At 36.1% G+C, this 25,682-nt stretch overlaps 1 protein-coding gene across 1 annotated transcript in view; it reads left to right on the top strand.

The window, feature by feature from the left end:
• Window positions 1-1,990: 1,990 nt before the first annotated feature.
• The window catches only part of KCNT2 (potassium sodium-activated channel subfamily T member 2), a 550,024-nt gene continuing 526,332 nt past the window's right edge, over window positions 1,991-25,682 (top strand). The window contains exon 1 of the mRNA XM_069074469.1: window positions 1,991-2,501. Coding sequence (XP_068930570.1) covers window positions 2,407-2,501 — 95 coding nt within the window. The 5' untranslated portion in view covers window positions 1,991-2,406. The remainder of the gene's footprint in view (window positions 2,502-25,682) is intronic.

Genomic DNA, 25,682 nt, shown 5'->3' with positions numbered 1-25,682 from the left:
TGAATTAAAAACTTGATACAAATGGCCAACTTGGGTGGCCATCACATTTACAAAAAAAGCATGACTGTCTAATCTGCCAGTGGTAACTCAATGCTGTCACTATCCCACTAATAGTATAACACCTCCTTTTACCCAACAACCAGACTTTAATTTTTGTTTAAAGTACATTTAAAAATATCACTGCATACCCTCAGTGTGCAACCATTGTTATGAACAAATGAGTTGAGAGGTTAGCTGTCTTTCTCTGGCCCTATTGGTGAAGAGTAATGAATTAGATGAGGGATATTCCTCTCACTTCAGGCTTCAAGAGAGACATCAAGGTATAGTAGATGGAGATCTGGCCTTGAAACTAGGAAGACCTGGGTTCAACACACACACACACACACACACACACACACACACACACACACACACACTGCCTGTGTGAGCCTGGGAAAGTCACTTTACTTCTCAGTTCTCCAGGCAACTTTCTAAGATTATATTTTGCTGAAAAAGTGCCAAATTTCATTGGTAGAAGGAATTTCCTCAATTGAGAATTCCCTATAGCAGTGAAATCACAGGTTCAATCCTGTCCCTACAAGTTTCAAGTGATCTCAAACCTACCTATTGGAGGGAACAATCTGAAAGACAAATTTAGGATGGATGATATGTCAAATCCATTGCAGTGTTAGCTTTTATTATTCCAGTAAATGCAATTTTGCATTAATCAGCACCCTGATGGAGAAAGCAGTCTATCCTGAGAGGACACAGGTTCAAATCTGGCCTCTGAAGCCTAGTTACTACTTGTGTGAATTTAGGCATATCATTTATTCCCCGCCTTGCGGCACCCCGTTCCCCCACCTCCCCCAGCTTCCTTAACTATAAATGAAGAGAAAATTGGACTAGATAGCCTCTAAAGTCCCTTATATAGATCTATCATCCTAAGAATGGTGGTATGTTTGTGTTTGTAACACCTAGGACACTACCTTGCACATAGTAAGCACTCTGCAATTGTTCGATTAAATTCCATGTTACCGCAATCCTTACATTATTTGACTAGTTCAGAGAAGAAATCCTGCACATCAAGACAGGTCAATATAACCTCAGAAGAAGGACTGTGTAGTGAACAGAAGGCTGGACTCAAAGTCTAGAAATCCTCTGTTTCTACTCGTGTGACCGTGGGCGAATCATTTAAAGTCTCCCAGCCTCACTTTTCTTATTCATGAAAAGGGGATAATATCCCGGTAGGGGTTGTGAGACTTAAAGGAACAAATAAAGGTAAAGACAAATTTTTTAAAGCTCTATAGAAATTACCATCGTCATTGTTATCACAGCTTAACTTGACCATAACACCGTAGACTTGCTTAGACCTCAATGTTTGTTAAGGCATTTTTGTGTTTATTACGTTATTTAAGCCTCGGTTGGTTTTGAATTGGTCCAACGTTATATATGGCACAAAAGGTGCGTATTCTGTTCCCAGGGGGCTAGGGAAACTCCTCACAGCCTCCAGAATTAGGGGAGGGAAAACGGGGAATCCCTTTAGGATAAAAGGGGATTCCCTCAAGCAGGGAAAGCAGTTTTCCTTCCGCCCACCTAGGCGGGATGGCAATAAAGGGAGGTACCCAGATGCATAGAGAAAAGACCCCAGGCCCAGCAATCAGTCGCGTGGGCGGGTTGCTCCCACCCCTCCCTCGGGGCTGCTGCCCGGGAATCTGCTAATGAGCTCCCTTCCATTGGCTGTCCCCGAGAAGCCTCCAGTGTCGTCACTGATTTATGCTAATGAGAAAAAATTTCATTGGTGGGGGCTCCAGCGGCAGCTCCAAATGACATTTGCGGGGTGCTAGGGCTTGGCGGCGTTTCCGCGACTGAAAAAATAGCTTCCCCCTCCCCAGCCAGACTCCCCTGCCAGCTGCGTTGAGCCTAACCTAGAGCTCGGTCCCGGCCAGCCCGGGGGGAATTGCAGCTGGGAGCCTTAGGCGAGGGGTGGAGGGCTCACCTGCTGCTCCCTGAAGTGCTTCCCCCTCCCAGCCCCGCCCCTACCTTTCCCCTTAGACCCTTTCCCCATCTCCCCTCTGCTGCATGCTTGCCCCCCAGAAGTAACTTTTGTACTCTCACCTCGCCCCCGGGTCCTCTTTGCCAGAGGCTGCGCCAAGCCCGAACCCGGGCGCTCCTAGGAGGGCTGGCTGCTTCTCCCCAGAGTCCCACTTTGCTCCTGGGCTTGGTTTGCATCACCCCCTTCATGCCCTCGGTTTCGAGGAACCTGCCCCAGTCCCTTTCAGTCCAGGCTTCCGGCTGGTGACTGTTTTCCCCGCTCTGTACCTTTCATCTTCTCTTGTTAGACCCTTTCCTTTTATTTTTCCCCCTCTCCCTTCTGTTTTTTTTTTTTTTTTCCCTTTAATTTTATTTTTTCCCTTTGGCTGGAAAAGAATGGTTGACTTGGAGAGCGAGGTTCCCCCTCTGCCCCCAAGATACAGGTTTCGGGATTTGCTGCTAGGGGACCAAGGGTGGCAGAACGACGACAGGTGAGTGGCCCCGTGCACCTATGTTCTGCAAACACAGCTGGAGAAGAATCGGCGCTGCCTGTGGGAGAGCAAAAAGGGAGAACAAGGAAACTGGGGGAGGGGGCAAAAATCCATGATTAGGTTCTCCATTTTGACTGGATAGAGCATTTTATAGTAAGGACTTTTTTTTTGTTTTGTTTTCCTGGATCTAATGCAATTTTAATATAATTTATAAGGCAAAGTGAAGAAAAGGTGCTTTTTCTGTTTCTGTATTCTTGGCTATTGTGTACCATTTTCTGCACATCCGATTGACATGTTTCAACTAATAATGCTAAATCTTTTTTTTGAAAAAATTTTCCCCTAAATGTCTGTATTTAAATTCAACCACGGATCCAGCCTGACTTAATGTAGATTGAAAAGCACATCTAAGAAACTTCTTGTTGTCATGCACCTATTTTACTGCCTATGTCAGGTTGCTCCTTATATGCCTAGTTTCCTTGTGATAAATTGATGCTATGTAGACATTTTACACGGGTAGGAAAATTAGTTTAAGTGGCAATATGTATACAGCAGCTTTTTTAAAAGGATATTTTCAGTAGAAAGTCCTTTAATAGATAATTGGATATTTAGGGTGCTATTAATAGTATTTATGTAACATTATTAAAATCTGTGTAGTTCTCATATTAATGGTGGGTGTATTTGAAAAGTTTGAAGCATAAACTTTCAGAAACAAACTCTTGGAACATTAATAAAGCATTGTTCAAATATTTCAAGACTTGGGAAAATCCCTTAGACTATCTTGGCCCTATTACTCAGAGTTAAAGCCTATCTTTGTCATGCTTGACTGGACATAGGATTTTCAGGAAGTTATTTCTTGTGTCAGAAGACAAAAGATTTCCTTGCTTTCTCACAATGTATGCACAAGTCAAGGAATGAAATAAAATGAAGTCTCAATTTAATTTAAGTTCAATTCTGTTGTGCTTTTCCTCCTCAAAGTTTTAGAAAATCTGTTGGTCCAGTTTTGGCCCACAACAATGGGTGGTAGCCTGGGCCTTATTCTCTACTCTGTAATCTCTTCTTCCTATCTTATCTTCTGTCTCTTTTTCCTCTAGTTGCTAGCCTGCTACTCTGGCACATGTGTGAAATTATCTGTTATTCTTCCATACTTTGCTTCTCATTCTCATCCATATTTCACAGAGGTTTGGAGCTGGAAGGTACATTACAGAGTACCCTCTCAATTTTACAGATTTGGAAACTGAGGCTCAGTGAATTTAAGTGACTTGCCCAATATCACACTCATCTTCTGATGCTCAATCTAATCCTTTTCTGCAGTAGCATACTATATTATGCTTATGTGTATAAAAATGCATCCTTTTGGCTAAACACAGCTATTACTGAAGTTTGAATTATAACCAAGCCTATATTGACCATGATTGAGGAATATGGTGTTCTGGTTGATAGGGTTTTCTGATTAACTAAGATTCAAGCATAAAAACATTTTTGTTTCAACCAGTTTCCTTATTAAGGAAAATCTTTGCAAAATGTATTAGTTAGCTTTTCTGATTTAGTGAATGTAATTGAATAATAATTGAATTTTTCTTTAAAAGTTTTTAGAAAATCTTGTTTAGGCAATCTTGTAGTAGGACAGAGAGGTCATTCTCAGTCAAAGGCTGGACTGCATTGGGGGCAGAAGTTATAATTCCTTGGTTCTCCTTCCCTTCTCCCCTCTGCCCTTTCTCTTCACTCCCTTCTTTTCTCCTCTCTTCTCCTCCCTTCCCCTTTCTTTCCTCTGCTTTCCCCTCCTCTTTCCTCTTCCTTTTTCTCCTACTCTCCTTTCCTGTTATTCCTCCTGTATTAATAGGCATTTATTTTCTCTTCTTCTAAACCTCTGCATTTAGAAAAAAGAAACAAAAACATAAATTTGGTAACACAGTCAAAACAAATTCTCACATTGGGCATGTTAAAAAATGTAATACTTCACAATATACCCTGAATATATGACTACTGTCACAAGAGAACACATTATTTTAAACTTCTTGGAATCATGTTTGGCGATTCATAGATACGTGTTCTTAGGTTTTTTCAAAGTTATTTGTCTTTAAAACATTATTGTAAAAATTGTTCTCTTGGTTCTACTCACTTTACTCTGCATTAGTTCATACAGTCTTCCCAAGGTTTCTCTGAAACCACTTCTTTCATTATTTTTTTTCTGTTTTGTGGCACAAAGTATTCTCTTACATTCATATACCATAATTTCTTCAGCCATTCTCCAATTGGTAAGCACTCCCTTAGTTTCTAGTTTTTCCCATCACAAAAAGAGCTGCTATAAATATTTTTATAGATAAATATACTTTGCAGTATAGTCTAGTAGTAGTTTTGCTGGGTCAAAGAGTATATGCAGTTCAATAACTTTTTAAAGTAATATTTGTTCTTGTTTAATCATTTTCTGTCCTATCTGACTTTTTGTGACCTCATTTAGGGTTTTCTGGTCAAAGATACTGGAGCGGTTTGCCATTTCCTTCTCCAGTTCATTTTACGGATAAAGTAATTGAGGCAAACAGGGTTGAGTGATTTGACTAGGGTCACCCAGCTAGTAAGTGTCTTGAGTCTGGATTTGAACTGGTTCTTTCTGTCTCCAGGCCTGGTGTTCTATCCTTTGCACTACTTAGCTGCTTTTTTTTTTTTTTTAAAGCAATTGCTCAAGGTTACACGGCCAGATGTTTCTGGGTGAGTGCTAAGTGTCTGAGCCAGATTCACTCCCCAGGTCATCCCGACACTGGGGCGGGTGCTCTTACTGACACTGGGGCTGGGGTGCTCTTACTCACTGAGCCACCTGGCCGCCCCTTAGGTGCTCTTTTAAAGTAATAGTTTACAAGTAAGCTATTGATCCAAAATAGTTGGACCAATTCACAGCTCCACCAGAAATGCATCGTTCTGTCTGCAGCCCCTCCAACATTTGTCATTTTTTATTTTGGTCAATGTTGCCAATCTGTTGAGCGTGAGGTGGAACTTCCGAATTGCTCTTCTTTGAAATGAGAATAGATACACCTATCTACTCCACAGGGTTGTTGAAGGGGAAGCATTTCATAAACCTTAAAGCACCATCAAACATAGAGGTATCTTTTGTCTCCACGTGGCATATGTAGTCAGTTGAAAAACTTTATAATTTTGACTTGAAGATAGTCTTGCATTTATCTTTCTCATCTTGACTCATACTACAGACAGACCTTAATTATCTTTGCTAGGGCTATCATAAGAGCCTTCTAATCATTGATCTCTATCTAATATTTTTTTTCCATAGTGCATCCTTCACAAAGCTGCTAATATAATCTTTCTAATGAAACAAGGCTGTATTTAAGATCTTCCAAAGTCTAGCTCACAGCTACCTTTCAAGTCTTATCAAATGTTACTTGGCATCTCACATTTTACTCAGACATAAAACTAGGTTTTTGCACCTGAGTCAAGAGTCAATAAAGGTACTTTAGATTGAGGTGGAGTATAAGAAAAGATAGAAACCCTAGGACACTAAGGTAAAATTGAGTGTGGTGGTGAAAATTCAGATAAGCCTGTAGCTTCCAATTCAACCCAATCTAATACACATTTGTGAAAGTGTCAGGCATTGTTGCATTAGGCTCCTGAGATACAAGGACATAATGAGAAGGTCTTCCTGTCCTTAAGGGAGATAGATTTTACAAGGGAGATACAAAATTTTATATCTATATATAGAGAGAGATGATATAGATAGATATAGGTATGTATATACATAAACACACATGCATATATGTGTATATATGTATATACATACATACACATATATACATATGTATGTGTATAGGTGGGCAGCTAGGAGCACAGTGGATGGAGTACAGACTCTGAAGTCAGGAAGACTCATCTTTCTCAGTTCAAATCTGATCTCAGACATTTACTAGTCATGTGACCATAGGCAACTTACTTAACCTTGTTTGCCTTTGTTTCCTCATCTATAAAATGATCTGGAAATGGAAATAGCAAACCACTACAGTATTTTTGCTAAGATAACCCCAAATGGGATCACAAAAAGTCAGACTCAACTTAAACGACTGAACAATAACAACTCCATATATAATGTATGTATATACGATAATTTGAAGAGAGAATACTAATGATTTCAATAGGGGGTTCAGGAAAGGTTTTCCAAAGAAAGGGGAAAATTAAACTTTGGAGGAAGCTTTGGATGCTAAGAAAATAGAGGTGATAAAGGAGTGGTTATAATATAGGGGATGGCCTGTGTAAAGCCTAGAGGCAGGAATTGAAGTGCCAAGATTAAGGAACATTACCGTGTTTCCCCGATAATAAGACACTGTCTTATTAGTTTTTTGGACAGAAAAGCACCAGAGGGCTTATTTTCAGGGGAGGGCTTATTTTAATGAACATTGTCAGCAATTTTAATAAACAGGTAAATGTGAACAAAAAAATGTACCTTTATTCAATAAGCAAATCACTGGGGAAGAACAGGATGACGTGCTCACAGCTGCATCCAATCAGAGCTGCAGCAGTGAGCACGTCATCCTGTTCTGGGGGGGGGGGGCGGTGCATACAAAGGATACCGTAATGTAGCGTGTAGCATGGGGGATCATCTTCACTACAGTAGCAATCTCAATAGGGCTTATTTTCGGGGGAGGGCTTATTTTAGAGGAATCTTACACAGTAAGGGGCGGGCTTATTTTCGGGATAGGTCTTATTATCAGGGAAACACGGTAAGTATTTGAATTTGTAGGACAATAGAGTGCCTAAGGAAGATGACATGAAATAAGGCTTTGAATGTAGACTGTAACCAGATTGTGTACAGCTTTAATTGTCAAACTTAACAGTTGGTTGTTTACCTTAGGGAGTCCAAGTATGTTATTGAGCAGGGAAGTGGCATGGTCATACTTGTACTTTAGAAAGGTTACTTTTGCGGCTATGTAGAGCATGCATTAAAGATATGAGATAGTAAAAGCTACTCTTAGAGAATTTTGATGATGAACTGAATTAAAATTTTGACCACATGACAAGAGAGAGGGCCATATCACTAAGAAGTGATAGATATGGAAAGATGCATAGGTAGGGACTACAAGACTTGGCAACTGATTCAATATAAAATAAAGGAGAAGAAAGTGGAAAATGAGGTATGATTATTCCTTTTCTACCTAAAGCAAGTATTATTTCCCTAGGAAAATGGTGTGAGAGGCACCCCATAATTAGAGGCATCACTCCATTGGAGAAGATGTCCAGATATCCTGCAGCTGTCGAGTCAAACCTCAGAAATAGCAAGCCCTCTTTTACTATCTATATTGAGACAAATTTCTCCCAGTCCTTGAGAAGTTCCCTGCCCTAGGATGGATATCTCTTTAACCTATTCTTAGACATTGCTTTGACTCTGTTCCTATGGAAACATTTACACTTTGTAGCTTTATATTTTCCTAGATGCTGTCCAGTATGAGCTTTGAATGCTGAGCTGAGAAGATTGAATTTTACTCTAGGGGTAGTAGAAAGAGAGTGAAACTTCTTGATCAGAGGAGTGACATAACCAGACTTAGAATTGGAGGTTGTGTAGAGGTTGGATAGGGGTAAAACTTAAAGAAGCAGAAGAGATTAATTAGGAAACATATAAGGTACACATGGGAAATGATAAAGGCCTGAGCTAAAGTGGTAGCCATGTGAATGGAAAGAAGGAGATGGATAGGAAATAGGTTATGGAGATAGAACTGATATGATTTCATGACACAGGAGTCAAGGATGAATCCTCTATTATGAACCCAGATAAATGGCAAAATAGTGGTAGCTTAAAGAGAAATAGGAAAAGTTAGGAAGTGGGGTAAATTCATGAGGACAACTCATTAATTCTTTTTCACATGGGACATAGAGGTGGAGATGTCTACCAACTCATTGCTAATTCAGGACTAGAGTTGAGAAGAAAAATGTGGTCTAAATATGTCAGTCTTAGAATCATCTGTGTAGAGATGATTACACTCATGAAAGTTGAATTGAGATCATTAAGAGTATAAAGAGAAAATTGAATAGAGGTTAGGACTGAGTCTGGAGATACATTCATTTATGGGGGGTGGGGGTGGGACAAGGATGATGATCAAGCAAAGGGGAATGAGAAAGAATCGTCAGACTGGTAGGAAGGTAACTATAACATAGCAATGCCACTAAAACTGACGGAGGAGAGAATATCCAGGGTGGGATAGTCAGTATTGTCACATGCTACAGGGAGGCAAAAAAAAGAATGAGGACCAAGAAGAGGCTGATAATGACTAAGTCCAGTGTCTTAGTAATAATGTTTATTGTTGACCATGGCGATAAGTTTCAGTAAATCAATGGAAACAGAAACCACATTGTAAAGAGTTGAGAAATGAGTGGAAAGTGAGAAAATAGATCATGTGTTGAGAAGGGCTTCCTCATGCTTTAGGCCTGAACAAAACTGGAAAGAATGGGACCTGATATTGAGGTAATTTGAAGTATGGAATTGGGTAGGAATGGGAGTTTCTGATATATACAGCATCAATTTTTTCAATGAAGTATGTGTTAAGGTCTTCCACTGATAGAGAGAGAGAAATGGGGAGGAGAGTGTAATGTAAGTGAATGAGGAAAAAAGGCTAGAACTACTGCAATTTTTCAAGAAATCCTTATGGCTTGTTTAATTTTTATTACTGTTTGCTTCAAAATTAGGTTTAGTTCAAGTTCATATAACAAACTTCAATGAGATAAACCCTTCTGTTTGTATTTAAACTGCCCTCTTGGTTAATTAATGTATTCATTTGGAAAATCCCTCTTAGAGTGTAAATCCATTGGGTGATGAACATTTACCATCTTTGGGGAGGTTGGCATCATTCTTGAAGAGATTGGCATCATTTTAGAAGTTTATTTATTTATTTATTTCCCATAAAGTAAGAATAGGAACATAGCACTATTAGTGGTCTGCAGAGGGGTTTTATGGATACTCATGAGAAAATTTCCTCCTAGGGCAGCTGGGTGAATATTCTCTTCTTTCTCTCTCTGATTTGAGTCCCCTTTTAAAATGGAGCTAACCCGTGATTGTCAAGCTCTCACATCTTGTTATCAGAAACAATCTCTTAATTAGCAGTTAAAATGTTGATAGGAACGACCGTAAAGCCAGTATAAAGCAGTGTCAGACTAGGTGTAGAATGAGGGGGAGCCATAATAAGAAGGAAGAAAGGTAATGAGAGAAGGGGTAAATAGGTACTAAAGATTTGTAATTTTTTGCTATGGTTATTTCTTTTCATGTCACTAAAAATCGTCTCATGTCAGTTGTGGCTCATGTACCATTATTGGGAATACTTGCTTCAGGTCAGAGCTACTTATGTTTTGTATATGTTTATGTGTGCATATACACAGATGCACACAATATGCATACATATGGATGTGCATATACATATTATGTTTAAAAATATACAGGAAATGTTAAAAATTATGTGAAATTATTCAGGCATTTTGCCCATCAAAAAGGATATAGTTCATATACAGGGAAAGACTTGAATGATTGCATTTCTGTTCTTTATTGTGATGTGTTTTTTGGTCTACAGACTTGTTAAATGATAAAATTCATTCATTTGTTTAACAGACATTTATTTATCAATTGTGTTGATGGGTTGCGCAATCTGTAGGATAAAAAGATGTAGGAAATATTGTCCTTGCTTTGAAAGAGTTTATAATATAGTAGGGAGATCAGATATTTATATATAAATTATAATCTGTGAATTCTGCTTTATGAGATCATTAATGTCCTCTTACTTTTCTAAATTTTAATTCGCATGCTTTTATTCACATGGCTTTAGATAGAATGCCTCTTAATTTTAATATAAAAGTTGCTTATTAAAACTTTATTGATTAATTTTGGTTTTGATTCATTCTGGAAATTTTTCTTTTTAAGGAGGATTCATTCCATTTATAATTATTATTATAAGTAATAGATTTTACTTGTTTTTTGTACTTTTTTCTTATTATTTTGTTATTGTATAGGGAAATCAATACATTTTAATCTTCTATACTTATTATTATATATTTTCCCCAAATAATTATTTTTCAATAGTTAGAAAAATTATGTGTATGTGTGTGTATTCCATCACATTCAAATATCACAACTTCTTCCATGATTCCTCAATTTATAGTTATCCCCTTAGTTTCTAGTTTTTGCCATCACAAACTAGCTATATTTTTACATTAAGTACAAATATATTTTACATTAAGTACCTTTTTTTCTTTCTTTGATTTCTTTTTGATATAGACTTAGCTATTATATAACTAGGTTAAAGAGTACATACGATTTAACAACTTTTTGTTTATAATTCCAAAGTACTTTTTTTCCCAAAAGAGTCATGCCCACAAATATTAACTGTAAGTAGTAACAGGCTTAAAATATTTATCATCATAATCATCATTTTTTTTGCAGAGAAATAAGTGCATTTATCAATGGCAAAATTGCAAACCATATTGTTTTAGAGAATCATCTGCCCATATACAATAAAAGCTACAAAATTAATCATACTCCTTTACCCAACAATTGTGACTGGCAATATTTTTAAAAGCCTATAATATAATATGACTTATAATACATGACCAAATATTATAGGTGCTCTGAGAGAAAGGTCTTTGCTAGAGTTACAGAAATTTAGAGGAGGAAAGATTGGTTCTGACTGGGAAATCAAGCACAAAGGGAAAGGAAATCTTTGATGTTCACACAGAATTTTCAATTTTAAAAGTTTTGTCAACAAGATTCTGTATGCCCTGTAGGCATAGCATTAACTGTGCATTTTAGAAATATATAGATAGAAAATAAAATTGTTCTGTTTTAAACTAATAAAAATCCTTGTGATAGATCTAATAATAATAACAAGCATTTGTATACCAATATATGGCTTGTGAAGTGCTTTACAAATATTATCTCATTTTGTTTTCATAACAACTCTGGTAATAGGTGCTATTACTATTCCCACTTTATAGATGAAGAAGCCGAAGTAGACAGGATAATAGATTTTCCTGGGGTCCTACAGTTAGTTAGTGTCTGAAGTCACATTTGAACTTGTCTTAAGTCCAATACTCTATCCACTTTACTAACTGCCTAAAGGACATTGGATCTGGAGTCCTGGGTTTGAATTTCAACTCTCTTGTTGACTGACTACCTTTGTGCTTGACTGGGCATTTGGAGTACATCTCCCTCCTCATGTCCATCCCCTGTATTCCTTGGCTTACATAAAATTCCAACTAAAATCCCATCTTCTGCAGGAAGCCTTTCTGAACCTGTCTTCATTCTAGTGCCTTCCCACTGGTAATTATTTTCCATTTTTCCTGTATATACCTTGTTTGTACATGTGTGTTTGTTGTCTCCTTAGGGTCAATTGTCTTTTGTCACTTTTTGTACCCCCAGAACTTAGTATAGAGCTTCAGCATGCAGTAGGCACTTTATAAATATTTATTGACTGACTAAATTTCATTCCATCTTGCTAAGCCTCATTTTTCTCTTCTGTAATAATAAGGATGTTGGACACAATGATATATAAAATTATTTTCCATTTCTAAATCTAATACTACATTTTGACTTTTGTTGCATTTGTCCTTCATTTTCAAAGAGGACCGTGACTTGCAGTTGACTTTGATTTGAGTGAGAGAGGGCTGTGCAAGGTCACCAAGCCTCACTTTCTCCTCCAGAGCTATCTGGATCCAGTGACCAGACATTCATCAGGATGACTGGAGATGGCCCCACATTTTGACTTTAGCACTTACAATACCAAACTAATACTCAATACTGAATATGTTTTTAAGAAATAGCAAATAACTAAAATGGTAAATCACTATTGATTTCATATTCATATGGAATTTCAGAGCATACTGCCTGTGGTATTCAGAAGAGACCTATGCTTTAAAGAGATTACCTCCAATGTAGACATGTTAGCTCTATTGTAATTGATTTTTTTCCCATTTGCTGCATTATGGAATTTATGAATCAATAAAGACCTTTGAATTTGATTATTTTCTACCATCTAATGATCAGAAATAATAAAAGGCTATCATTTTGATTTTACTTCATGTTTTTAATGTTTTTAGTTAGTTTGGAATGCCCTATTACCCATTCATTATGACTATGATTGTAAAGATCTGTTGGGACAGCAATTTACTTGACCTGGATACATTGTCAAATTTTTACTAACGTTAATGGGCACTTCCTTCTTATATTCACGGAAGTATAGACCTTTTATTAAATTCCATCTTTATTCTTAATTTTTAGAGATCAAGACCAGTGCTTCCATTGTAGTATTTCAATGATATGCTTCACTTCTGATAAATAACATTTTAAAAATAATGGGCAGTTATCTTAAACTAAATCATTAAAAGGCCTTTCATGGTCATGGAATAAGTATAATTAAGTTAATTTAAAGAATATGTAAGGGTGGAAAGGTAGGAATGATTTTACTATATGTAGAATCTAAGATAATAAAAATCTCCAAAACAGTTTTTGGTAAATACAAATAAAATTGGAAAGGATCTTGATCTGATTCACCTTTTTTATTTTGTATATAAGGAAAAATAACCCCAAACTATTGAATAAGAGCAATATTTGATCTCTTTTGTAATTGATAATTTCCATTTACAAAAATGCTTTTTTTCGTTAATTGAAAACATGTTTACCAAATTGCTACCATATTCCTTCTGAACAATGAACTGGACATAGACATAAGTAGGAGAATGATCTGAATTGCCTGGGGAAACTGAACTTTGTTTTTAATAACCCCCTGAAATAAAAGCTTTCCCCAGAAATAGAAATCTAACTTTTTACCAACAATATTCTTCCATTCATCTTGTGTTGCTGAAAAAAGATGACTGCTGAGGGGGCAATTTAGAGGTGCATGGTAAGCATGAATGGGCTGTAGCGCATTACCAAGTAAGAATGCCACAAAGACCGAATTGAAAAGGATATCTTTAGAAAGGAAGACATATGACTGAAAAAGAAGGTGAGCCATTCATATGGTAAGAGCAAAGATAATGTAAGGGCAATCTGTGTACTCCAGTGATATTCATTCAATGTGATCTCCCTTAGGAGGATTTATGGGATGACATGGACAGAAAATGAGATGAAATGAGATGGTATAAAGGCTTAGGAGCTGCATCCCTGGAGGAAATGTCTTTATAAATGAGATCACTCATCATCGTCATCATCATCATCATCATCATCATCATCATCATCATCATCATCATCATCATCATCATCATCATCTTTTTCATCATTACTAACATTTCCTTTTAAGCTTTAATAGCTGAAAATTATGCTTTAATCCATCTATTAAAGCTTAAAACCACTTAGAATTTTGGGACATGCTGTATATCACTGTATAAGGTTTGCAAAGCACTTTAAGTACTTGAAATATGTTACTTCATTTGATCTTCACAACAACCCCATAACATAGGTACTATAATTAACCCTGTTTTATAGATAAGGGAACTTGGCCTCAGGGTAAGTGATTTGCCTAGGGTCCAAGAGCCATTACAGGGTAAGTATATGAAGTAGGATTTAAACCCATCTCTTTTGCTAAGCCACATAGATACATCAAAGAATTGAATAGCCTGCTAAAATCTCCCATTTGTGTATTTTAAATTATAATAGCTGAAAATATTTGTTTTTGCTAAAAGTAAGATCAAACAGTATGGCATAGTGGATAGAGGACTGCCTCTGTCAACAACTCATATCAAAACTTGATTTAAATTACTTTTAAGCAATTATTTTTTGTTATTCTGTATTTAACAAACACAAACATGAACATTTCTGTACAAAGAACAGAAAAAGAGGATTGCATATGAAACTGTGAATTTTTACTATAAACAGCATTATGAACAGCTTGTCTCTTTTTTAAAGCATATAATAAATTCAGTATGTTAATTTCAAAGCTGCCCTGCTTGTTCATATCCCCCTCTGTTCTCTGTTGTGTTTTTAAATGCTTTATCTCTATCACATGACCATTTCTGTTCCCCAAGTCCTTTCCCTGAAACAAAACAAAACAAAAAATAAATCAAAACCCTTGTATTAAAAAGGCTTGCCCACCACCCAAAATAAATCCACATATTTGCTTGGCCTGAAAAAAAAAAAGTATATTTTCTTTATGTATCTTGTATTCATCACCTCTCTATCAAGAGGTGGGTAGTATTTTTTTTAAATGATTAAATTTTTTAAAATTTCATTTAAATGAGATTTCCAGTTTTAAAAGGAAATACCTTGAAATTCCTCCATCCTTATGCAGTATAATCAAAAGGTAATTTTTCAGGACATGTAGGTCATTATTTTTCATGCTTGGTAGATGTTATACTTGGTAGACTTAACAGTTATATGCTATGCAGATGTATGTAATGTGTTTGTATATACGCACAATTTAACAAGCATTTAGCAAGTTCCTACTATGTGCAAAAGCACTGTTCCAGATACTGGGGTGATACAGAGTTACAAATTAAACAGTCCCTTCCTTCAAGGAGTTCACATTCTACTGGGGGGAAAAGCTTGGACATAGAGGGAAGCAAGGCAAGGGAATAAGCATCTATATATCACCTATGTACTAACCACTTTGCTGAGTAGTTTAAGAATATTATCTTATTTTGATTCTCATGATAAACATGTAAGATAGGTGCTGTTAAGATCCCCATTTTGGCAGTTGAGAAAAGAGGCAAAAAGAAATTAAGTGAAAATAAATACAAAGCATTTCTTAATCTCATAGCTAATATGCATCAGGGGCAAGACTTGAATTCAGATCTTCCTTACTCCTAAGCTGACTTTACATTGTATAATGCTATTTCAAAGGAAATATATACTAAATTATTTGGGGCGACAGAGAGATAGGGGTGGAAATACTGAAAAACAAGGGATGAGAAAAGGCCTTAATGTAGGAGGTGGCAAATGATTTAAACCTTAAAAGAGGCAGGGGCTACAAGGTGGATGTGAGGAGGAGAAAGAACATTTTAAGTATTGGGATCAAGCTGATGTTAAGCCACAGAGATGGAGATGGTAATTCATGCACAGAGAGTAGCAAATAAACCTGTTTGTCTAGAGTAGAAAGTGTATGAAGGACATTAAAGCTTGGGAAAGAAGCTCAACTTTTTTTTTTTCCTTTTTGGAGAGCAATTGGGGTTAAGTGACTTGCCCAAGTTCACACAGCTAGGTTTTGTGTGTGTGTGTGTGTGTTAAGTGTCTGAGGCTGGATCCGAACTCAGGTCTTCCTGACTCTGGGGCCAGCACTCTACTCACTGCGCCACCTAGCCGCCCTGAAGTTCAACTTTTCTGACTCATAGTTTCCTTATCTGTAAAATAAATGAACTAGATATCTTCTTTTTTTTTTTTATAATCTCTAACACTATGAATTTGTGATGTGAGTATTACATTATAAAGACCTTTCCTAGTCAGTGCTATATATACAAAGCATTCTTCTGCTTGACTCAGGAAGAAATGAGCAATCAGGACATGACCCCAGGTCTTTAGACTGAGAGTCTTGATTCTTTTTTCTAGTTTATGATGCTGCCTCACTCAGGGGAATACTGCTGATCATGGGAAAGAAGGATGAAGGGAATTGGAATGGGTGAAATTTGTCTTCATAATTTTGCCTGCTGCCAGCCCTGTTTATCTTTAAAAGAGTGGAAAAATAGAAACTGTCTTAGGTATCCCTTGCAGAGAAGTAGCTAGTCTGTAGCTCTTAGACTTTCTCTAGGTTGAAAAGCTCTCCCATATCACTCAGGTTCCATCTTCTCTGAATCTCTGTCACTCCAACCTCTCATGCCCATGTCCCCTTTCCTCCCTTTGAGAAGGAAAATGCTTTCTCCTTTTTTACATGTTCCTAGAATACCTTGTATGAATACTTCTCCTGTCTCACCATAACTCAGATTATACTTACCTATGTAAATATATCTCCTCAGTGAAATGTTAGCTTTGAGGGCATCTTTGGGGGAGGAATCATCTTTATTTTATCTTTGTATACTCAGTACCTCATACCCTGTCTTGCCACATAGTAGGCTCATTACAAATGTTGGTGGAATTGAATCACCAGCCCCACTCCGAGTCTGCTACTATTGCTCAGGGAAAAGAGAATTACTGCTTTATAACTATACTTGTCGTTTTTGCAAAATTGTGTCACTGAAAATTTGGAGAGTATTTAAATGTGTACAAAAATGTAGTCTTTGTGATTCCTGAAGAGTCAGTATGCATTTACAAAATAATGAAACCAGAGAAAACAAAGACTGAACCTTTCATGAACTTGGCTTTGTTTAGAATAATAATGATTAATTTTATTTCAATATGTTCTCTAACCTGTCTTGTAAATCATAGTGTGAATATGAATAAAATTAGATTAACACATTTTCTCCTCATTTGACTCCCCAAGGGGAAAATTGGATTGTCCACATTCAAAGAATGACCAGTATCTTCATTGAGGACCATATGTATAGTTTAGTAATGGACAGCCTGCTGTCTCGGGTCTGCCAAAAATTAAAGTACCATTCAGTCCCCCAGGAACCAGATGGAGGTGGACAGTTAATTTCACAAATACCAGTAAGCTACTGATAGTGATAACTTTAGTCATTGTTGCTCTAAGCTATGATTAAGTTGGCATCAAAGAGATATAAGACTTTTTGGTATTCCATTCCTAAACTAAGCTATTGAAACCTAAAAGAACTTTACTTTTTTTCTTTCCTCTATCTGTGCTGTTGTTATACAAATGTTAAAATAGTGATACTGTATAGAAAAATCAGATGATGATAGCATTTAGATTTTGACCTGGATTAAAAAAGCTAAATAAGTATGTTTCAATTAAGTGACATATGTTCATTTCAAACTCATTCAAATTACACAGAGGAAGAAAATTGCTGTACAAATACAAGACATTTGAGGATAGAAATTAATTCATTTATTTCTCTGTAGGGTATCGCCACAACAATACATAGTTAAAATGAGAAGTTATTACTATTTCAAAAGTTGGCAGCTTATTTGGTAGATGTATTAATAACTATGGTTTTCCCTATATGTTTACTCTGTTGGCAATAAGAATTCTGTGGAGAAAGTGGAATAAAATAATTGTCAAAAAATCTGAAATGAAGTAGTTGGCTATAATGAGACTATATATATATATATTTAATGCATTAAATGTATATTTTATTAACTTAGACTGGAGCCATCTGATTTCTATTTTCTTGTACATGGGATTCCTTAATCATTTTTGTCTTCCATTGTTTTCAGAGAGACTCAACAGACTGATCCTGGATTGATTAAATTTCTTCATTTTTATACTGATACTGTTTATTGTATATTTGACTTTCCTACTGAAGTGGCTAAGTTCCATTAGAATATCTGTAATAGGTACAAGCTATTGAAACCATTAAGTATTTTGACATGACCATATTTCTATTGGTTTCTTGCTTGGTCAGAATTGCTTGATGATGTACTGTTAGCTAATCCCTTAAAGAACACTTTGGTCATCTTGATAGACTTTACTGTCACCACAAAAGGCAGTCGATTTAGATATAATTAAGGGTGTTTCATCTAGTTTCTTCATTGTTTCAGACTAGAGGCTTTGCTTTTTCTAACTGCTTTGCAACCTCTTGTGTTTTTTTTAAAGTACTTTCATAAAGGAAATCTGAAAGTCTGCAATCTAATTTTCCTTTGATCCATTGAATCTGTGATGTTACCAGTGTAGGTTCTCTTTTCAACTCTGCCAGAGCCTTCTAATTCTATCTGATTGCTTGTCTTGTCTTCCATGATCCTCCACCCAGTGTTCTCAGAGGGCCAGGGTCAGGGTGGGGGGTCTCTTGCTACTGTATTCACAACAGTGAAACACTAGACTTTCTGTAATCCCCCACTTTTACTACATGACTAGCCTAACTCCTTTTCCAGTCACATATCTCTCTGATGACATCTTTTACAATGATTCTCTAATGTAAATATTTGTTGGTAATCCTGCTCACATCTATCCTGAGCCTCTCTGTAGTCTTTAAGGTTACCTTCCACTTTAATTTTTGGAAGATGGCATCATTGAAAAAATATTGGCGTTAAAAAGATGGGGCTTTGATTTGAGAAGTGTGAGATCATTACAAGTATTGTGCGCTTTTCCAAAGGCAATTGATTTCACTTTCCTCTCCTATTAAGTTCAGGGCCAATCTCATTGTCTTTGCGTTATCTTTGTCTAAGACTCATATACTCATAACTTGGTTCTATGTGTTGTCTATTCAATGGGATATCATAGTCTGAATCACAAATATTCTTCATCCACTTGATTTTTCTTTTGTGGATAGTTAGGTTAAATTCAATTGACCGACTGTGGAAATTTATTTATGAGTCTTTATAATGTTCCTGGCCTTCATAAAATCAGTGCAATGATGTCATCTGCAAACAGGAACATCTAAAAGACCTCACTATCTGTAGGAATCCCTTGTTCCATTTAAACTTTGAACTGGGTATTATTTATGACTGTAGCAAACACTCTGGGCAAGTATATGTCTCCTTGTTTTTATGTCTCATTTGACATTAACAATTATAGGGCCAAGGGACAAAGTAATTTCTCTTACATATTTCAAGGAGTCTTGTAAAATTGCAACGTAAGTATGAGAGGTATTTTGTTCTTTAGGGTACTGTTTAGCTTGGTTGAATCAAATGTATTTTTATAGTTTGAAAATAATAAATAGGATGGAATCTTCTATCTGGTATGTGGTACAATAGGGTAATTGTCTTCATATTGGTTATCTAACTTATATAAAATGGTTACTTATTTCATAAGAATTTTCACTGATAGGTGACAAATTGAGTATGAATTATATTTGTTGCCATTAGTCACTATTAAAATTATTTGTCCTAAACTGTCATTCTTTCCCAATTTCTTCATTTCTGTAAATATCATTATCATACCTCCATTCTTCTCCATCCACAGACTTGATCTGGTTAACTTTTCTCTCATCTTTGTTCCACACATTGAGACAGTTAACTAGATGAACCCTATTGTTCCACCTCAGGCTCAGCCTCTTAGATTTCTCTTTGCTTTTATGTTACCACAGCTATTCCTGCAATCTAGACCCCCTACTGCATCATGTCTACAGTGTTTAACAACAGTTCCCTACCAATCCTCCTTGCCTCTCATTTCATCCCTTGAAGTGATTTTTTATTTTGCCTTCTAAATATTTCCTACCTACCTAAATTTACCAAAAAATTACCTACCTAAATTTCTGCTTTCATCTCATCATTTATTGGTCAAAGAACCTATATAATCTTTCCTATTACAATTGTTCCCATTATCATGGGAAATTATAACCACCAATTCAGTTACTTTGATCCAGTCAAATATGTTTACTCAAATGCTTGATTTGCTTATTTTTGTCTCAGTGGTTTTACTCATCATATACCCACAAAAAGACCCTCATCTTTCCTTCTTTTACTTTCTATTCCTTACCACTTTTCTTGTTATTAATTAGCAAATATTATATTCTAAGACACACTTTTGTTAAAAGTTTAAAGTTTAGTGCCTTAGTTTGCTTAGGTACAAAGGCAAACCTCGCGTTAAAACAAATGAGTGTTTGCACAGGGTTAGTAAATCACCAAAATATAAACCTCTTTTTTTCCTTTCTACTTATTCTAGACTTTTATCTTTGATTCATGGCATTTATACTTATTTTTTTTATTCTCTATTTCTCATGGAATTAAAGCTTCTAAGACACCCAATTTCCTCTTCTAAATGGTTTCTATGTTATTGTCTTGTAGCTCTTCCCACTTTTTCTGTTGTACTTCACTGTTAGAATTCCTTTGGGAGATGGATTGAAGGAGATAGAGGTAATAGAAGCATTGTCCTTCAGTTGAAATTTTACTTTGTCCCTAATGGTTCATTTCTATACTCTGCCCCCCCCGTCCATGATCATTTTTGCCATTAAATTTGCCACGAAATCTCTTTCTGTCAATGCCCTCCTCCTTCTGGACGTCAGTTGTCCCTAGGATTTCTGATTCCCTATCTTCTGAAGTAGGATACTGTCCTTGAAGGTGTGGTTCTCTCCTCAGTCACCTCTCTACAAATTCAATGCTGATGAAGAGGTTGCTACCTTCTATTATAGAATCTCTTCTCCTATGGGAATTCTTTATTGGGACCCACTCCCACCACCAAATAGGGATTTCTGCCTTCATTTTCCCATATTTTAATTCCTCCCTTTGCCATTTCCCCCAATCTGCTGTTGGTCTTCTTCTGACTGAGAAGACTATAGGAGTTATTTGTCCTTTATAGTTTATCTTTGAACTATCTTCTCACGTATCCCTCCAACATTTGTGTAATTATTAGTATCTCTCTTGTTTTCTTGCTTATTCTCTTCATAATTGTTTTGATGCCATTTCAAATGCACATGAGTTTTCTCTACAGGTATAACCTAAATTATTTTGTACTATACATATATGTATAAGTACATATATATGATATTATAATACTTGTATTTCTTTTAAAATAACTATTTCAGTATAATTGATTTCCTTTATAATTGTATGTATTTTATTTTTTAGAATTGCAACCATATGCTTCACCAGACTGCCAAAGGTGTCAGTGACACAAAAAAGTTTAAAATTCTAGCTTTAAAGTCAAGGAGAAAAACAAATGAAAACATGTATGTATGTATATGTACACACACGTGCACATGTATAAATGTACTATACATGCATATAATACAATATGCATATAGATATACACAAATCTATAAATGCATTGTAATTATATGTTTGTGTACTTATGCATACATACACACATGTCTACATGTGTGTATATCTATATCTGTATCAGAGATAGAAAGGTGTTGTCAGAGTCAGAATGCCTGGACTGAAGTTTTAATTGACATACTAGCCCAGGAACCCTGGTCAAGTCACTTAATCTGTCAATATCCCAAGGCAGTGCTAAGACTTTAAGTCATGAAGAAAGTGAGAACCAGCATTGGTAGAGAGGGTAATTCTCCTCATTGTGAATTCCCTATGCCGATGAAATCACTGATACGGTCCAAAAATTTTGAGTGTGTGTGTATTTCTGAAAATAAGGAGTCAGTTGGTCTGTTTTTTGTTTTGTTTGTTTTTTTGAAATGACAAAAAAAGATGTATTTAATCTTATTCCAAACCCAGGTAATATAGTTAAGTCATTTGATATGAAAATGAATTTTCTGTTTCTAGTTTAATATTCACAAGGTGCTCTCCCTTTGAAACAGCAAAACAGAATCTGTTTCAGTCCATATTTCATACTGTGACCGATCAAAGGGCTGTTCACAGGAAATACTGAAATTTACATAAGGGACTTGCTCCACAAAAGTTATCAATCACAGTGACAGCCAATGGTATAATTGTCCAAGTGATGTGTGGAGGTGTTGTAAATGATCTGAATTTCTCCCTTTCAGGTAGAGGTTGGTAGTAATATTCACTTATATAAATGAGGAGCAAAGCAGAATTGAAACCTTATTTGTCTTAATTCCTTAAATATCTTTGTCTGGGGAACAGTGCTTATGGTAGCTGTTTCCCCCCAGTTCTGCAGTATTTGTATAAATAACAAATGTTTGTGTTTTTTGTTACAAAGCAAAAATAATACATAAAATGTATATATGGTGATTAAATATTCTCTAAATGTACAAATGGAAGATGTAGTGGCAGTACTCAAAAAATATATGGATTATCACTTTCTTTGTGCAAAAGTATAGATGAATCATTTATTCTTTGCCATGTTACTAAAGTCATAGGCTAAGTTTTTTTGTTCAGTTTATGTATATAACTTAATTCTCCCTGTCACTGTAGGAAATTAGAAGCATATTTTGCTACCCACAGCTTTGCTACCAGTTTATGGGACAGTTAATAAAAGGGCCAGCTGTTATTGCTTGAACTGACTTAATACTTAAATGTGTTTACCCTTATACTCAAAATGTATTTAACCTAATAGGATACCTTATTGGTGCATACAGCAATGGAAGTATTTGGAATCTTAGGGTTGATATTCAGAAGGACTTTGGGGGTCATTTGGTCTAACCTCCTTGTTTTACAGATGAGGAAACTGATGCCCACAGTGGTAAAATGACATGCTCCAACTCATGAAGATACTTTATAGCTGCTATGTACTAGAATTGAGATTCAAACTCACTCTGCCATTTGTTCTAAAACATTCTTTGCTCTGCCTACCAACTTATTTTAGGGTATGACTCCTTTTTCTTTGGTATATTCAGTGTTATATATGAATCCAGCATATTTGTACTGCAGTTGCACATTGATAGATGAGAGTGAAAGGTATTTTTCTGTTCTGGAGATCATAGATTGTATATAATTGAGAATTTCCACTATGTAAAATTGGAAAATTCAGGAGTATCATACATATGTTATTTAACTTGTTCATTCCTATATAGGAATCATTTTAAAAAATTGAGGTCTTAGAGGAAAAGGACTATATTTTCTTAATAGATTTAGTCAATTACTCAAAACAGGTGCTTATTTAATAAGTGCCTTGTAATGCTGACAATGATTTTTATCAATCAACTTGTTACATACACAATGTGCTATCATACTATTCTTGCTTTTTTTTTGACTGAAAAGTTGTACATAATTTCACATAGTTTCTTATTTATCAAAACAAAATCCGTCAATAATGTTACTTACATGGACAAGTAGTGTTCTGCCCATTTTATCCATGAAGATACTGAGGCTTGAAGAGGATAAATATCTAGGCAAAAATGCAAATCAATTACTAAGGTTATAAAGACAAAAAGAGAATGGCCATCATTCCTGCCCTCAAGGAACTTATATTCTGCTTACAGTGTTAATACTAGAAATTCCAGGTTTCTACTCCAAATAAAGTCCTTTATAAATTTAATTTCTTTCCTTTCTTCTTCATATGAGAGCAAGTAAGAGGAAATGCCAACTTCTTTAACATCATAGTAGCTTGTCCCCAAAGAGGGTTGCCTAATGGATGAGGGTGTAGAGACATAGACCCACAGTTCACAGAATGTTTATTTAAAAGAATTCATGTAAGTAAATTAAATTATGCTCATATTGCATGAACCTGTGACTTCGGCTTCCTCCTTTATCAGACTGCAGTCCAAGATGACTTTATGATGATATCATATGTAACCATCTTATTCTGTATAGAGTGATATGCTGGTAAATGTTTAACAACCTGCTTTCTGAAGGAAAAAAATATGCACCTCACACTTCCAAGTTTAATCTGTATTATTAACATTTTCTCCATCACTTTCTTGAGTCTGTTCAATCAACAAAACGATGAATCAAACCTTGATTTTAACATTTGCTGATTTTGGAAGTGTGAATGCTTATATTGAAAATTTAGCAATCTGCTTTGAATTTGAGTTGCTATATACTATACTCAGACACTTGGATGAGACACTCATTTGGGAACAAATGAGGGCTTAAAAAACACTGTATATGAAGGTAGAATACCTATATTCAAGATCTGATTGCTACTTATTAGGTATGTAATCCTTGGCAAGTTACTTCCCTTTCATGGTCCTTAGTTTCTTCATCTGGCAAATGAGAGATTTAGACTAGCTGATTATAGACACCTGTTTCATCTTTGTCCAAGTACAGATCCAGATCCATTCCAGCTTGTAACATTCTCTGAAAACTTCTTTTGATCAAAGTAATGTTAGCAAGGGAGAGTTTTGGGGAAAGTTCTGGTTTCCTCAGTTCTAGTTTAGTGACAATGGCTGAAGAAGAGACAACTGTGATTCCATGAGTGAAGGAGGGTTCAATTTAACATTGATTCTTAGGGCGACCTCAGTGGCCATTTAGTCCAACAAAGATCCGCACAAAAATTCCTTCTATGACATACTAATAACCAGCTGAGGTCAAGTCTATATTCCCAAGTGTTTATATTGCAATGAGCTGGGATTTGGGAAGGCAAAATCTGTGTCTGTTACCGGGTAAATGCTAGGCCTCAGAGTAACCTTGTGACTTCAAGAGAATAGAGTAGTGATCTTCACCTTTCCCAGCTAAGACATGGAAGGAAAGGAACCCATGTTTTTATGTTCATATTAATATGTATTTCTTGTTTCTTATCTTTGGTAATCAGTCAGTTATGAGCAAAAGCGGTCCCTGACCTAAAAGAGCTTATATTATAATGAGGGAGACAATATGTACATAGACATATGTGTGATATATATGGGTGGCTAGGTGCTGCAATGAATAGAGTGCTGAGCCTGGAGTCAGGCAAGTCACTTAACCCTGTTTCACTCGGTTTCCTCAACTGCAGAATGAACTGGAGAAGGAAATGGCAAATCACTCCAGTATCTTTGCCAAGAAAACCATAGATGGGGTCACACATGACTTAAATAACTGAACACATGGTATATATGAGCAGAAGGAAGGTAATCTTTGAGGGAATGGCACTAGCAGCTGGGTTGGATCTAGTTGTATGAGGGATAGGCAAATAGTATTTCTTTTAGAAAAATTAAATATTTAATATAAAACTTTTATTTTCATAATTTTAAAAGATACTTTAATCACCACATATGCTGAAAAGACTTCCTTCTAAATTAATAGAATCCTTGTAAACTGGCACATCCATGTAATTGTTATTCATAGATTCCTAGGCAAATTTTAGTATCTTTATCAGGTCCTCATCTGTGCATGCATGGGCTATTGCAATAGCTTGCTGGCTAGCCTCACTTCCTTAAGGCTTTTCCACTCTAATCCATCCTTCACTCAGCTGTCAAATTGATCTTCCTAAAAACACCACAGGACTGATCATATCACCACTACCTCCTCTCCCCCTTCCACACACACACATACACTCTGTAAACTCCAGTGACTAACTTCCTGTTACCTTCAGGATCAAATATGATAGTCTGTATTTGGCTATTAAAGTTCTTCATAACTTGGCTTCTTCTTACCTTTCCAATTTCCTTACACCTTACTCTCTTCTACATGCTCTGGCTTCCAGTGACACTGGTCTTTGCTGTTCTTCCCACACCACTGTAGCTCCAAGAGATTTTTCTGATGTTTTTCATGTATGGAATTCTCTTTCTTCTCTGCCTTCTTGCTTTCCCAGCTTCTTTCAAGCCCCAGCTAAAGAAAAGGTCACTTTTTGCAAGAAGTCTTTCACAGTCCTTAGTCTGAGTGCCTTTCCACTGAGACTGCCCTCTGTATATGTACTGTTCTTTTGTAGTTTGCATGTTTTCTTCTGCATTAGATTGTGAATT

Source organism: Petaurus breviceps, unplaced genomic scaffold (genome assembly GCF_028583685.1).
Source record: "Petaurus breviceps papuanus isolate PSGF00001 unplaced genomic scaffold, PetGlider_PUasm1.0 90895, whole genome shotgun sequence".
Taxonomy (NCBI): domain Eukaryota; kingdom Metazoa; phylum Chordata; class Mammalia; order Diprotodontia; family Petauridae; genus Petaurus; species Petaurus breviceps.
Note: the sequence above shows the minus strand (reverse complement) of the source record. Positions and strands in the feature narration are given on the sequence as shown.